Raw genomic sequence first — 14,465 nt, 5'->3', positions numbered from 1 at the left:
TTGAGCTGATTTGCTAATGTCCACTGGCCAGTGTCCGCTGATGAGGTCGTGATCCCTACAATAGCAATAGCTGTTTGACATCAGTCAGTGTCGCCGAGCGCGCTGCTGTCGCGGCGAGTCTCTCTCGCCGGGCGGGCGTTGCGCACTCCGCAGCCATTTGTTGGGATGTTGTCACATAAATTTCCCTTATCAGTGGAAGAGCCCTAACTGATTTATTCGATTGCGATAATGTCCCTTTTATGACTCTTGCTCAGTCTCCTATGGCTGACGAATATGGGATGACGAATATAACACATAAATCGATCCGGCTCGAAATAATAAATTAGGAGGACTTTTCAAAAACGCCCGTTCAATCCTTTTACGTGTAGAACATCCGCCTGATGATTTACAACATGCTTTTTCGGATCCATTTGGGGACTATTTGCGAACAAATGAAATGTGTTTCAAAATATGACCTTCATAATACTTTGCGACATCAGATGATGAATTGTATCGCGTTTTGATAACTCAATTATTTAGAAATTACTACAATTTGTGAATTATTTGAAAAAAAGTATACATAAACGTATTTTTAGCTAGTTTTGTTTTTTTAAAAATACTAGAAATGCTTATTACAGAACCTTAAGTAAGTACACAAGCTTTAAAAGCCATTATCCTTTGGTTTTAAGATGATCACACATTGATTAACACGCAAAATAGGAATATAAATAGCTAAATAACCACAGTGTACGTAGTTATTAAAATATAATCTAAAATCATACATGCGGGGGATACTCGTCCCTATCTTAGCCCAAGCTCCCTTAAGGGTAAAGCTGCTTCTCAGTTAACAGGGTACGGAGCGTTCTAGTTAGTCATTAGTTATAAAAGATGCTTGTCTAGTTACCCCGTTACATTAGTGGAAACATCTAAGAGCTAAGATCTCCCAGCTGGGTACTTGTAACTTGGTAAAGGAACAATATTATACTTCTAGATAGTAAGTTTACATTACTACTTGATACAAAATTTTATTGAGCTTATAAAGTTAATGTAGACGCAAACGTATTTTTTCATTGTCTGGATTCCTCTTATTTTTATTGGCATTGTTTGGCCTCGAAATGCTTGGTTCCTACCGGATTTTTTTTTCATTCAGTTCCTACCTCAGTGTAACCAACACCTTGCTGGAAAACTGTTTACATTACGGAACACGATGACCTTCTAACTTAAATACTAGTATTTTTCAATTTTTATACTTATTTTTAATAATTGAAAAAAATTTCAAAGATCATATTTTTCGGGTCTCCCGAAAACGCACCAAATGTGACCTGTGACGTCAGCAGTCAACTGTCTCCTTTTTTTTAAACAGCGCACAGAAGACTGCGTAGAAAAAGCCAGCTCAACAAAAGTCACATACGTTATTAAAAAATCAATCATTAAGGCATTGTTGGATAAAATAAATTCTTAGCATTACATTAATAGTCACAATCCAGGTGGAAAGTCCAGTGTCACCAAAGTTGAGGTAATGAGATATTCCAATTCCGACTGCCTTTTAGTTCAATTTTAGGGTTCGATTAATCTACAATATATATTTCTATGTGCAGTGCTGTAGATTAAAATTCTGTTATGAGTATTATGTTATTACAACAAATGTGTACCTATTTAAGGATGATCTTTTTTACCAACGTTATATTAGTTAGTGAAATGTTCTTGACAATTTATAAAAAACATCTGAATAAAATAGACACATTTTCTATATTTATTCCAGTCGATCCCAGCTGAATTTTGTGTTTAAATAAAAGCACACCATTTAGTTATCTTTAATTCATAAACCGCGAAAAAATAATGAAATTATCTATCTTGAAAATGCGTAATATCGTTTTGTTGTGCCGATAATTACTTGGCAGTATCGCCATAGAAACTCACTATACTGTGGTAGTGTTGTGTGCTCCTTTGCAGAGATACACTGGCAAGTGGTTGGTAATCCTGTTTTCCTTCCTTCCATACCTTATTCATTCTAACACATAATTTTACCGAATTCCAAAACCATTTAATTTCGTTTCGTCTCAATTATTTGCAGTCATCTTAAAAGTGCATCTGCAGCTGTAATTCATATGCAAGGGATGAAATAGACAAAGGTGTATAAAGTTTAAGAAAAAAACCTTAACTTAGGGGTGAAACTTTGATGAAGCTTATTTTTATAATGTAGTATTTAAGGCGGTGTTGTTCTGTGGGAACATAAAAAGGCATTTTGAATGCTGCATATTTTATTATATTGTAGAGATTCATTAATACGGATGTACAAACCACTGAGCTAAAGAACCTATACGGAGTAAGACTGCAAAAAGCGGTTGAGCAAGTACCTTGGAAATATTGAGGAGGAAATGAGTACTAAGAATGTAAAGCGAACAAGAAGATAGAACTGATAGAGATTTTTTTCACCATTATTCTTTTGATGAGAGAAAGGTATTGCTACAGTATTATTGGAATTAGTATAAGGATAAAAATTGGAGAAAATATCGAAAAAATGATTAGCGTTCTAACGTTTAGTGAAAAAAAATGTATGGCCAAATCTGCTACCAACGACCACAAAACTCAAAGATTAATAATGGGATGAATTATAGATGATGGATTATCGATGGGTACCTACTACTTTGGGAAGAATGGTTATTATTAAGAGATGCTTTCTGCGTACCGTTATACTAAAAATTAAGAAATCATAATATTATTATTTTAATGCTTATTTTTGAGGTAAAAATTTTTGCACGTTCTTAAAAGTGGGTATAATTAATACTTGCATAAAATAAAAAAATAAATAAAAAAAAAAAGTTTCATCCTTGAAAGCATTTTCAAAATTGCGTCGTACATAACAATTCTTGATTGGGAAACATGTAACAATATTGAAAATATATATTTTTTGTGCCAAATTAAAACGCAAATGGGTATTTTGTCACATTGGAGGCATAAAATAATCAAGTATGGCCGGCAGCAAAAATTTTCTTCTTCATCAATAATTGCAGAGTAATATTTTTATACTGGAAAGTCAAAATAATAGAACGAGAGTGTCAAAACATAAAATAACAACCACACATAAGCCTGGATATTGACATGTATTGTAGTGAATGTAATTACGAACTTTTTGAGTAACATGGAATATCATAAGATAAACCCTATTATTTCATTGAAACTTTTTTTTGCCTGCTAGATTTTCTGTTTGATTTGTTTTTATTCCTATTCTATTTGACAAATTGTCAATATTATACGGCTCAGTGACATTATATTTTCCCCAGAAAAGGGAGCAATATTTCCTTTCCTCGCTGAATCACTTTGAAACTTAACATAATTTTGTTTGGAGCTCACCGGGGAAAACAACATATTTTCTAAAAAAATAACGTATCCCCCAAAAAAATCTGTCATCTCAATACATAAAATTTTCCGTTTTATATCACTTCTATTTGTCCGAGCTAGTAAAAATATGTAGGTATTTACGAAATTTTATTTTTTCCTCAGAACTAGAAAAAATCCCTTCTGAATAACATAACAAACAAAAACCTTATTATAATGAAATGTATGTATTATTAATTACAAGGAATCGTGTTAATTTTTTTTTATTTTTATTATTTGCGAATAATGCATTATAATTTATTATTTTAACACTTATTGCAGACATCAACTAGTATTATTTTGAATTTTTTGGTATGTCAGAAGATGAATACAGCAGAAATTAACTAGTATTATTCTGAATTTTTTTGGTATGTCAGAAGATGAATACAGCAGAAATTAACTAGTATTATTTAGATTTTTTTTGGTATGTCAGAAGATGAATACAGCAGAAACTAACTAGTATTATTTAGAATTTTTTTGGTATGTCAGAAGATGAATACAGCAGAAATTAACTGGTATTGTTTTGATTTTTTTTTGGTATTTCAGAAGATGAATACAGCAGAAATTAACTAGTATTATTTTGAATTTTTTTGGTATGTCAGAAGATGAATACAGCAGAAATTAACTAGTATTATTTTGATTTTTTTTTGTATGTCAAAGGATAATTGGTTTAAAATGTAAATTTATATTTTACTTTGAAAATCTCTTCACACGAATAATTCCGAGCCAACAATCAATTTAGAATATCTGTTTGCAGCGTAATAAAATAACAAACATGGTGAAGGCAATTCAAACAGTTTCTTCCGTTTGTAGAGATTTAACCGGAATAGTATTAGAAATCCACATCACGAGTAAATTCGTAAAGCTTGTTTTTCAAAGACAGAACTAAATAAATAACATTCTAAAATAAAGATACAAAATAAAAACAAGCGGAGCCAATAAATAAATAATCGGCTTTCTTGCTTTTTTATAGATTCTTGACTTTAATTTGGCGATCTATTTCGCCGGGTATTTTCGTAAAATACCTTCGAACTGTGGAGATATATAATAAATCATCGATAAACCTTGACATCACCAAACGTAGATGGTTTTCACGGAAAAGGAAATATACCCGTAACAGTTGGAATATTCTGCGCAGATATTAAGAATGATATTGTTTGATTAAAGTTATGGTAAAATTCATTAATACCTAGTTGAATTCTTTACATGGTATTAATTTCATGCAACTTTGATTACTTACAATTTTGAAAAGGTAAACGTAAACAATTTACAGTCAATAACTGAACGCAGCTTACACCATATACCTACTAACTAATTTATAAAATAAACTTGTTACTTTTTCAATATTTTTCAAAGAAGTTTGTGGCAATATTTTAATTAAATGGTGATAAATAACTTTGTTTAAATCATTATTTATTGTTGATATTTATTATTAACCATACTGAAAAAGTTATTTTATTTTTATTTAAAATTACTACTTACTATTTACATATTTAAAAGATATATTTTTGACATATTTACTGGCCGTTAATAACGGGAACACCGATTGACTTTGTGGCAAAAATGTTTCTCTTTTGTATTTAAAAAATATATATTTGAACGTCCAAGTACATATTACTTGTTAACAAAACAAGTTGCAAGTTTACAACACTTTCATTATCGACATCTGGTTCGAAAATTTGAATGATTATAATTATATGTACATACTTACAGGGTGCTAAGAGACGTAGTTGATTTACTTTAACCAGCGATATTATAATAGAAAATCAGTAGGTATTGAACGGCTAGGATTAGGGTTTGGGCGGTTACTGGGCGCTTTAACGGTTAGCTGAGTGACCAGTGACGACGCGTGGAAGAATATTTTTTTTGAATGTTTTTGATATATCAAAAAATAAAACATCACAAAAGTCACCGGAGGCAAAAATTTACATTTTTTACTCAAAATAATTTCAGGAATCACTGGTTAGTAAGTCGAGTAGATTCCATATTACGCTGTATAGTTGTGTATACATTGAATTTTGATGAAGAAACCGTTGGTTTTAAAACACGTCGATTTTTTTGATAAAATAGTGGTGTAGGTACACAAAACGTTTTATTTTCATAAAATTCAAATGACGGCCCAACGTGAATTTGCGATCATTGAAGAGGTTATTAAAATGTCTTTTGATCAATTTTATGAAATTCTACGGCAATTCTAAGATAGTTTTTTCTTTGATATCCCAAAGGTGATATTTTACATAAACAAAGCTAAGGATTAGAATAAGAGATTATTATTTTCAAGTGAACATTAAGTACACAAACTCTTATTTCGAATTCTGAAACTTTTAATTCAAAGTGGAATTCTATTCCAATGTGTAGAAAAGACAAATAATACTTTATATGTTTGGTCTATAATACCCTAGTATTAATAAACAAGTTAGAACAATTAAATTATAACAGATTATATGTTAAAAAGTTAGTTAGTTAGTATTTATTTATTTATTAAAAAAAACAGTTCTTACATTAAAAAAATACTCTGCACATCTCACTAGGACATTCCTGTATCAAGATGTGCAGCTTTACAATTACATAATTTAAAAATATACATATAGTTAACTTAATATAATAATAACATTAAATTTAAACCCAAAAAAGAAAAGTTAATTATATGGATTAATTGTACAGTCCATGGCTATCCTGCAGAATCTGCAACGATTTTTGGCTTCGGAAGACAAATTTATCGGCAACCCAAAACAATATTTATTATATAGGTTTCAAAATGTCTAATGAACTATCTTTGAAGGTTAAGCCAAAAATCTTGCAATTTTTTGTGGGTTATGTCTCAATCTTGTGAAGTCCAAATATTAGTACGGAGGTTATAGAATATTTTTATAGTAGTTATAGAATAGATGTACACTAGATATAAAATGCTAAATTTTATATCTAAATAATGTACTTTAAAAAATATATGTATAAATAAATTTTAAACGCGTAAACAATATGCTATAAAAAAGGCGATTTTAAAATCATTTTTATTTCATTTAAATTAGCTTCTACGAATTTCTGCGAATTTGTTATTTTTTTTTATTGTTGATACATTATTTTACAATATTTCATATTTTAATTCAGTAATGTTGGCCGCACTGGGTTGTTTACCCGTGCTGAGGCCCCCATTTTATAATATAAGAATTTATACATTTAAAAAAAAAGAAAAACAACATTAAAATAAAGATAAATTTAAACTAAAAATAAAGATTAAAAATTAAAATATAATTATCACACTAAAAGAAAAATATTAAAAGAGAATGTAAATCGGCATTTATAATGATTTATTTATGATTTATTTAGACGCTGTCTAGGATTGCATTTAGTTCGGGTTGAATCTTGCGATCATACATAAAGATAGTTGCCAATAAAAATGTGCGGTGAAAAAATGAAGACAACGTTGGTAGTTCTTATTCGAAGTATGATACAGTTAAAAGTGACCGAATAGGATAGGGTCCCATTAGCGCAGTTGGTAGAGCATTGTCCCGGAAAGACAAGGGTCCTGGGTTCGAGTCCCAGATGTGACCGTTTCCTTTTCTGATTTTTCTGTTTCAGATTTTCGATTTGAAAAAATCACTAATATTGTCTTCAGTATTTAAAAATTATAATTTGAGGTTTTACTCAATAAGTTATTCCGAAAAATAATAAATGATTTATGTGTTTGTGCGTGTTGCGTGTTTTATATATTTTTTTGTGTTGCGTGTATATGTTTTATTCTTTTATGTTATAGAATTTTGGTAATATTGTCTTTTTGTTCTTTGATCCATTTTTATATTTTGTGTTTGAATTTATTTTTATTTTCCTCAATTTTTGTTATTACATGTACAGTCAATCATAATATGATGTGTTTTCCTGTGAGGTTTTACTATTTTATATATGTATATCTGTATAATATGTTACATCGTTGCATTGTGATCACTTCAAAGTATTCTTCTTCCTCTATTTTCCATACTGTAATGTATGGTTATATGTATGCTTTAGCTATATAATTATTCTTATAGTAACATAGCGACAAACTTTTTTTTGAGTTTAAAAGAAAGACAAACATTCTTGGGTTAAGAATATTTGAAAATCTCTTACTACCACCACAGTAAGCGGAAAATTTTGTTTGTATTGTGATGGAGAACTTAGTCACAAGAGGAATTGAACACACTACGCCTGGGTGCGACCCAAACGCGATGTCAACTCAGCCACCGACCGGTCTGGCAGTTTAGCGGGTTTTATAATTAAGTGTATCTAAACAATAATTATATGTTTTTTAAGAGCAGTACATTAATTAAACTTATCGAAAAAATTCATTTTAGAATGTCGTATTAATGAAAATGTCTGACAGAATGATTAAGCCCCTAACGGAGAAAATTTTGGGGAACTTAACCAGAAAGGACCTATATATTATTATCACTTTAGTATTTTGAAAACACAAAAGTATATTATGCTCACAATTCATGACTTACAACTCGGTCAACGATTAAAACAAAGTTTTTTTTCATGTATCGCTTTTTTTTCAAATGTCATTTTTTATCCCTATTTAAACGCTTTGAGGCAAAAGCTTAAAGATTTAGCAGCTTGAAATTATCAATTCCACATCATCAGCAGCAAGCGCAGAATGATCACCCGACGGGCCACGACCAAACTAAACGAAGCTTCTCTGCCGCTCGACTTCTGTTTGATCGCCCCGTTAACGGTTACAGCTATCAACATTAGTTATTTACCGAAACGACTGACTAGAAATACTGGAGGATAATTACATTTACAAATTCTTGATGCAAAAAGCTATCGTGGTATTAAGATTTTGATGCTCTCAGGTGACTAATAATATCATCGTGTGCTTGACATTTTTTCATGGTTTTCACACTAAAAATCTTTAATATTTTACGAATTACACGCGATTCTAATTGCCGCTTTTATAAGATAAAGAAGGTGTTATATTAATCAAGCGAGGGTTTAATCTCTTTTTTTAGATACCAACAAAACGTCATTAGAAGTATACATAGATAATTTTAATTGATGGCTATGATAAACAAAATATCACAGGTGTTAATATGAAAAGAAAGAACACACGAAAAATCATTCGCTTTGAATAATTCAATATCCGGTAAGCGGTAAAAGAAATAATACTAAAATTTACATAAATATACATTTTTAAATTATAAAGAATGCCCCTGGTCTCCCATTTCGCCAATTCTTACCTAAACGAGCGTAAATAGAAAGCAAGAAAACAGCATATTACATATAAATGTCATCAAAGAACAAAATTGCTTTGTTGAATGCACTAGATCAATATGTAAGAAAAAAAATATTTGAGGATAAAATATTATATAATTACCTTGGCAGATGATAGTGAAAACCTGCAAAAGGGTGATGGACAGGTGCCGCCCTCTGGACGGGCTTCCTCGAACTACCGTCATCCTTTTATCTCACTTAGTCATTCACTTTTTATTTATTCTATAAATTATTGGTCAGTCCAAACCAGTTCAGATTTAAAAACATGTCTTCTTTTACATTAGTCTCGAAAAAGTAAGAGTGTCTAGAAATTAAAAAAAAAGAATTTTGTTAAGTCGAAAATGGGTGAAATGAAGAGTCAGAAACTTCACAGTATACTTAGTAGCCTAAAACCTATTCATTTTTTTAAAATATTTATTTCAAGAACTTATTTTTAATGCATTCGGTATTGAAATCATTGGAGCATCAAAATAAATTTTAGAGGTATTGAAACTCATTTAAGTTATATCCCCACTCTAAAAATTCAAATTCTTTGATAATGTAATAATTTTCTCAACAATAGAAGTTTTTCCAAGAAAAATATAAAATTGCTGATATACTCTATATAAATTTTAAATTAATTTTCGCTGTTAGGTATTTTAAGATTGACAAATATTCTGGTTAGTCGCGATCTGTGGTTTAACTTTAGCAAAAAAAATTCATCCAAAACGCTGTTTAATAGTTCAGAAACTAAAACCTATTTTAAAAGATTTTTTTAATGATTATTAAAAACGAAAAAAATAACATAAACGACATGTATTGTTGTTTTCGAAAATAAAATGTGCATACGAAAATTTAATTTTGATTTTTCTTTATTATTATTAAGGTGATGATAACTTTTATTTCATTTATATTACTACTACTAGCCATTACTGTGGCGGCTCGTTACTTTGGTAATAATATAGTGCTAATATTAAAAATTATATAGTTGTTGTACCCGAAACCATATTTAATTATTTTTTTTTTTGTATTGAGGTTTTCTGGATATTAAAAAAAATTAATTTTCGAAAAAAATTTTTTTTCAAGGCTACACAACTCGATTAATAATGCCATTTTATTTAATATTAGCACTGTAGTACACAAAAATTCACGAACCGCCACTGCTAGCCAATGAACTTAAGCTAAATATTTGTTCATATGTGGCAAAACAATAATGTCTTAACAACACATAAATAGTAGGTTCCACCTACCTTATTTGCATGTCGTAAAAAGGTATCGTTTTTCTTATTTTTTTACTTTCCCTAGATTACGTTAAAGCTGTTGCCATTGGATTTATTACGCTTTCATTTTTCCCCCTTTTTGAAATGAGCTTCAATTTACTGGAAGTAATTTAACATTTTATTTTTCTATAATTTAGTATAATATTATGCAAAATAAATAAAAATCAACAATCTCCACGTTCAAAACATTAACTGGCTCTAAAATGGTTTGATGTCTTAAAAAATGTATGTTGTTGGAAGGAATAATTTTCACAGGCAAGTTGTTGCGGGAGTGGTTTACAGGCGCAAAGTAAAATGAACATTAAAACTTCGGTCCATTATTCAAAAAAGTTGTGAAATACGCCATAAATAAAATTAGTTAGCTGTTGATCATAAGTAAAATATACGGTCTTCGCTAACGATACATATTTAAAGTTTTATTTCCCTACTTTTGACTTGCCTGCGTTTCGTTACCGTACCCTCGTATATACTTGTTTATCTTGTTATTTCCTTTGATATGGAATAATTAAGAGTCAAAGTTAAGTCTTTTCTAATAATTCATGTTTGAACACTTGTTATGCTTAATGGAAAATGGTTTTCAGTGAACATGACAATATAAATTTCCATTCAATTTAAGGGTGCAATAATGACAATCTGGACTTTCGTAGTAAATAATAATTATAATAAACATCTGATGAATGCTTTATTGATGATCAAAGTTTATAATCAAATGAGTCACCTTTTAAAATATCTCTTTTCATAAAGAACCATTTTTTAATCCAATGAATTAATAATCTTTGGTTGATATTATTGAAAAACAAACTATCGAAGCATTTATTTGTCAAAATGAAGCTTTTTTGCATGTATTACATTTAATTAAAATAATTTAATATTCGGATTTTTTTATTTACTGTACAATATTTCATTAGGTACTTACGTGGAATTAATTTTCTTGCAGAATGAAAAACTGTCCTATGTAAAAAATATATTAATTTACTGTAACAAATTTAATTTTATAACTTACTATCTTAATATTTTAATGATATATTTGTTTTTTCTTAAAATTAGTGTAAAAAAAACATTTTTTGATCTCAAAAAGAAAAATTAAAAAAAAAAACAAACACTTACGGTAATATATGACGTATTATGGAAAACCTAGTACAACTAATGTAAGGTAAGACAATAATAATAAAACGAAGTTAACGGCCTAAGTAAAAAAGTTAAAATAAAATTCTGAGAGTTTTTGCAAAAGTTAAATGTAACATGAAATAATCAGAAACTTCAATATCAAACCCATATCATATAAAATCTCATTCATTTGGGGAAGTCGCATGCAACAGTTGCCCGTACGTTAATTGTCGCACTTTGATTAAATCGGCATCGAGACGTCGCGGTGCTACCCGAGGAACAGTATCCATTCAAACGTTCGCGCCGTTTGCCCGCCGGCGTCTTACTGAGGAGGCTGGAGGCTTCACGGCCCATAGCGCAGGCGCCGCGGAGCCTTTGCAGGCTGCATCTCACTGCGCTTTCCCAAGAGGGGGAACAATAACCGGTCCTTTTTATACCGATCGAGAGGGCGGATTGCGTTTGTCACGTCCTTTTAATAGAGTGTCAGGCGATCATATGTATTAAACATTTTATTTCATGAGCAGGCGGTGGGGAAGAAAGTTAAATAGCGCTACTTAGAGCGTTATTCTGACTAAATATGTTAACAGTCTATCTGTTGAGTTTTATTGAGTTTTGAGAACTCCTGTCCGAAGTGATAAGATAGTTTTTTATTAGTTCTAAATCATTTATATTTCAGGTCTTAAAAACTTACTTATGTTTTTCAATAATTCTTCAATCACAAGGCTTCTGATAGATCCTGTCGACGCGTTTATATTACAAAGTAGGTACTATATCTGTTGTTTTCAAGAGAAAAAATTGGCTTGGAAACATACTGAAACAATGAGTATATTAGTAGACTTTGGTGATGTTGCAATTTATCTTTCTTCTTGTAATTATTTAGAATAATCTTGTAGTGCCCATTACAGCGGTAGATGTGTAGTCTTTTTGTAGTTGTTTGTTTATCTATGCATCATTGATTTAGTCAATCTTTGTTACGCGAGGTTTGAAATTCGCTTCTTCTGGAAAATATACAATGCACTTCAAAGCCGGATATATACCGAGAAATGTAGAGTTCTAACCCGTGATCCCCACTGTCCCCAGTCCCAAGTCTCCAGTCCCCATTAATTTTTATGTTATGCTGGAAAGAGGAAGAGGCACATTAACATCTCAAAAGACAACGAACAGTAACATTTAATTTATGAAAACGTTAACTTAAATAGTGTTACTGTGATTTATTAAGAGTTATTTTAAAAAATCTAAAGTATGACAGAAAAAAACTGATCTCGATACACTAGCTGTACATGCTAAGCGACCAACCGTTATGTAGGTACCTAGATAAAATTCGTCCATTACTTTACTTTGACTTCCTTTATCGCATACGAAGCTATCACTTCCATAATCAGAGTATCTGTAAATATCACAGACATAGGAATTAATAGACGAGAAGATAATGGCGAGGGGTAAAATCAACTGTTGAAGAACGAAGGGCGTAAGGCTGACTGTGATTCGTCAATAAATCAATCTGACAGTAAATAGGCATCTCGCATTATAATATCACCATTTACTTCTTAAAAGTAAAATCTGCTTTTGAATGAATAGACATTTTTACATGGGAGCGCAAATTACTCGCCACGTTATGAACAAATTTGCGAAGTCCGATTTTGGCAAAAAAATTCGATTTCATTTTCAGAGTCGAATATTTCGTTTAAGTATTTAGTTAAGACACTTTTATAAATGTTCATAATTTACTTCCCAGCAACCAACCAGCTTTGTGTTTCGCGTCCAGACGTTTCTCGATGTGATAGTATATGTTTCTAAAACTACTGATCTATATTATACGATGTGAATATGCTTAAAATAAAGTAAAATAATGCTTATATATGGAATGTAATACGACAATTGGGTTTATTCTCTTTTTCACATCTATTTTTACAAGTTTTCATAGTACAAGTCAACATTTTGCCGTGTTATTTCGTAAAATGAACCGATGATGCCTCGACCATAGTTCGCACAAGAATGATGACGTCACGTTTTCAAATTTCACTTGAGGCCATACGCGAGCCCAGCCGGCTCCAATGGAACCGGTATGGGGAGTGGGGATAATACGCTTTTAATCACTTAGGGCAGGTCTACTAATATTCATATGTCTATGGTAAATATATATTTTTTGTGAATACCAAACAAGACGTTTATAATTTGTATACATTGATACGTGCCATGATTAAAACATTGGCCGATATATTTTAGTTCAATTTTAGCTATACGATCTCCGATATTAATAGTAACTAGTCAGATGTGCAAAAATTCCAAGAATCAATGAAAATGCTGAACGAACCAAAAAGAGTAAAACATTTTTTATGCAATATCCCGGCATGTTTTTCTAGCAGAACTAAAAAGTATTTTTAGCAAAATTAAACTTGTTGTTGTACCTTCAAAATAAAAAAAACCTTTTTTCTGCTTTTTTTTCACGGTTTTTTGACACATTGAGAGGAGTTACATTGTGTGACGTGTTAGTAGAGGGTGGGACGGTACGTACTTAAAAGATTTGATATTGCACGTAATTATCGCTGAGCACAGCAGGGTCTAGCCAACTGGCTTTCGGCCAATAGCTGTGTCTTATTCAATAAGCAAGGCAATTCCTTGTGCCGAACGGATGTACTTTGTCTTACGAACCTATAAGCAATTTGCATGACGCGGCCTATTACAGTAAATGATGAAATTTACTGAATGGATCGTTTGCTGATTGAATTAACTGATTAATTTTATCGGTTTGTCTAAATAACCTTATGTTATTACGATGTATAAGAAATGCAGTTTATTACTTTACCTATGGCGGTATCACACGAGAATAATACAATACTGTTTTGTCCCAGCTCCGGAACTACTGAATTACTGTCCTAATGTGAACAGTAGTTTGGAGGCCAGGACAATGAATGACACAGTCACAGAGATAGACGTGCAAGCATTGACGTATTAATCAATGCTTGCACGTCTATCTCCGAAGGATTACCCCCTATGTAGTCTATGTGTAACCGCGTTTTGACAAGACAGTAGGACAATAGCCAGTCGCTCCTCGCGTACGTATCTCGATTCTCGGCGCTCGTATATCGTATTTCGGCTTTAAAATGTTGCGTAAATGGAATACACTACAATACATCTCGGTATAAAAGACCGATAGAAAGATAATATTTTCCATGAACTCGCTCGGAAGGCGCGTTTTCGTGTATTCGCGTATCCGTTTGAACAGGAAAGTTTGAAAGAAACACTTGTTATTTGGAAGTGGAGTACAAGAACGCGCAATTCAGAAGAAAAAGTCTGTACGCCTGAACGAGATATGGATCGATTAATTGAATAGTCACTTTGATGGAATGTTTTTTATTCCATCTGGAGCCAGTGAGACTATGGCAAACCCAATTGGGGTATATTGTGAGGCTGAAGGTAGTGGGGCGGGGAAGATGAAGGTAGGTAGATCTATTGAGATCTGGTCACTAAACACGGTCAAAGCCATTTCAAGCA

At 31.4% G+C, this 14,465-nt stretch overlaps 1 protein-coding gene across 3 annotated transcripts in view; it reads right to left on the bottom strand.

Annotated features, from left to right (window-relative positions):
* The window catches only part of LOC149426362 (lachesin-like), a 184,497-nt gene extending 173,219 nt beyond the window's left edge, over positions 1-11,278 (bottom strand). Inside the window, exons 1-2 of one of the 3 annotated variants that reach the window (XM_089650856.1) lie at positions 11,136-11,278; positions 8,708-8,908 (exon numbers count right to left, since the gene is read on the bottom strand). In XM_089650856.1, the coding sequence (XP_089506982.1) occupies positions 8,708-8,789 (82 nt within the window). In that variant the 5' untranslated portion in view covers positions 8,790-8,908; positions 11,136-11,278. Of the gene's footprint in view, positions 1-8,707; positions 8,909-10,779; positions 10,819-11,135 lie in introns of those variants that run through there. The other 2 variants (XM_089650869.1, XM_089650862.1) reach the window with 2 other exon arrangements.
* Positions 11,279-14,465: the final 3,187 nt, after the last annotated feature.

Source organism: Hesperophylax consimilis, chromosome 1 (assembly GCF_061612785.1).
Source record: "Hesperophylax consimilis isolate HC1 chromosome 1, BYU_Hcon_1.0, whole genome shotgun sequence".
Taxonomy (NCBI): domain Eukaryota; kingdom Metazoa; phylum Arthropoda; class Insecta; order Trichoptera; family Limnephilidae; genus Hesperophylax; species Hesperophylax consimilis.
This window is presented reverse-complemented; position numbering and strand designations above follow the sequence as displayed.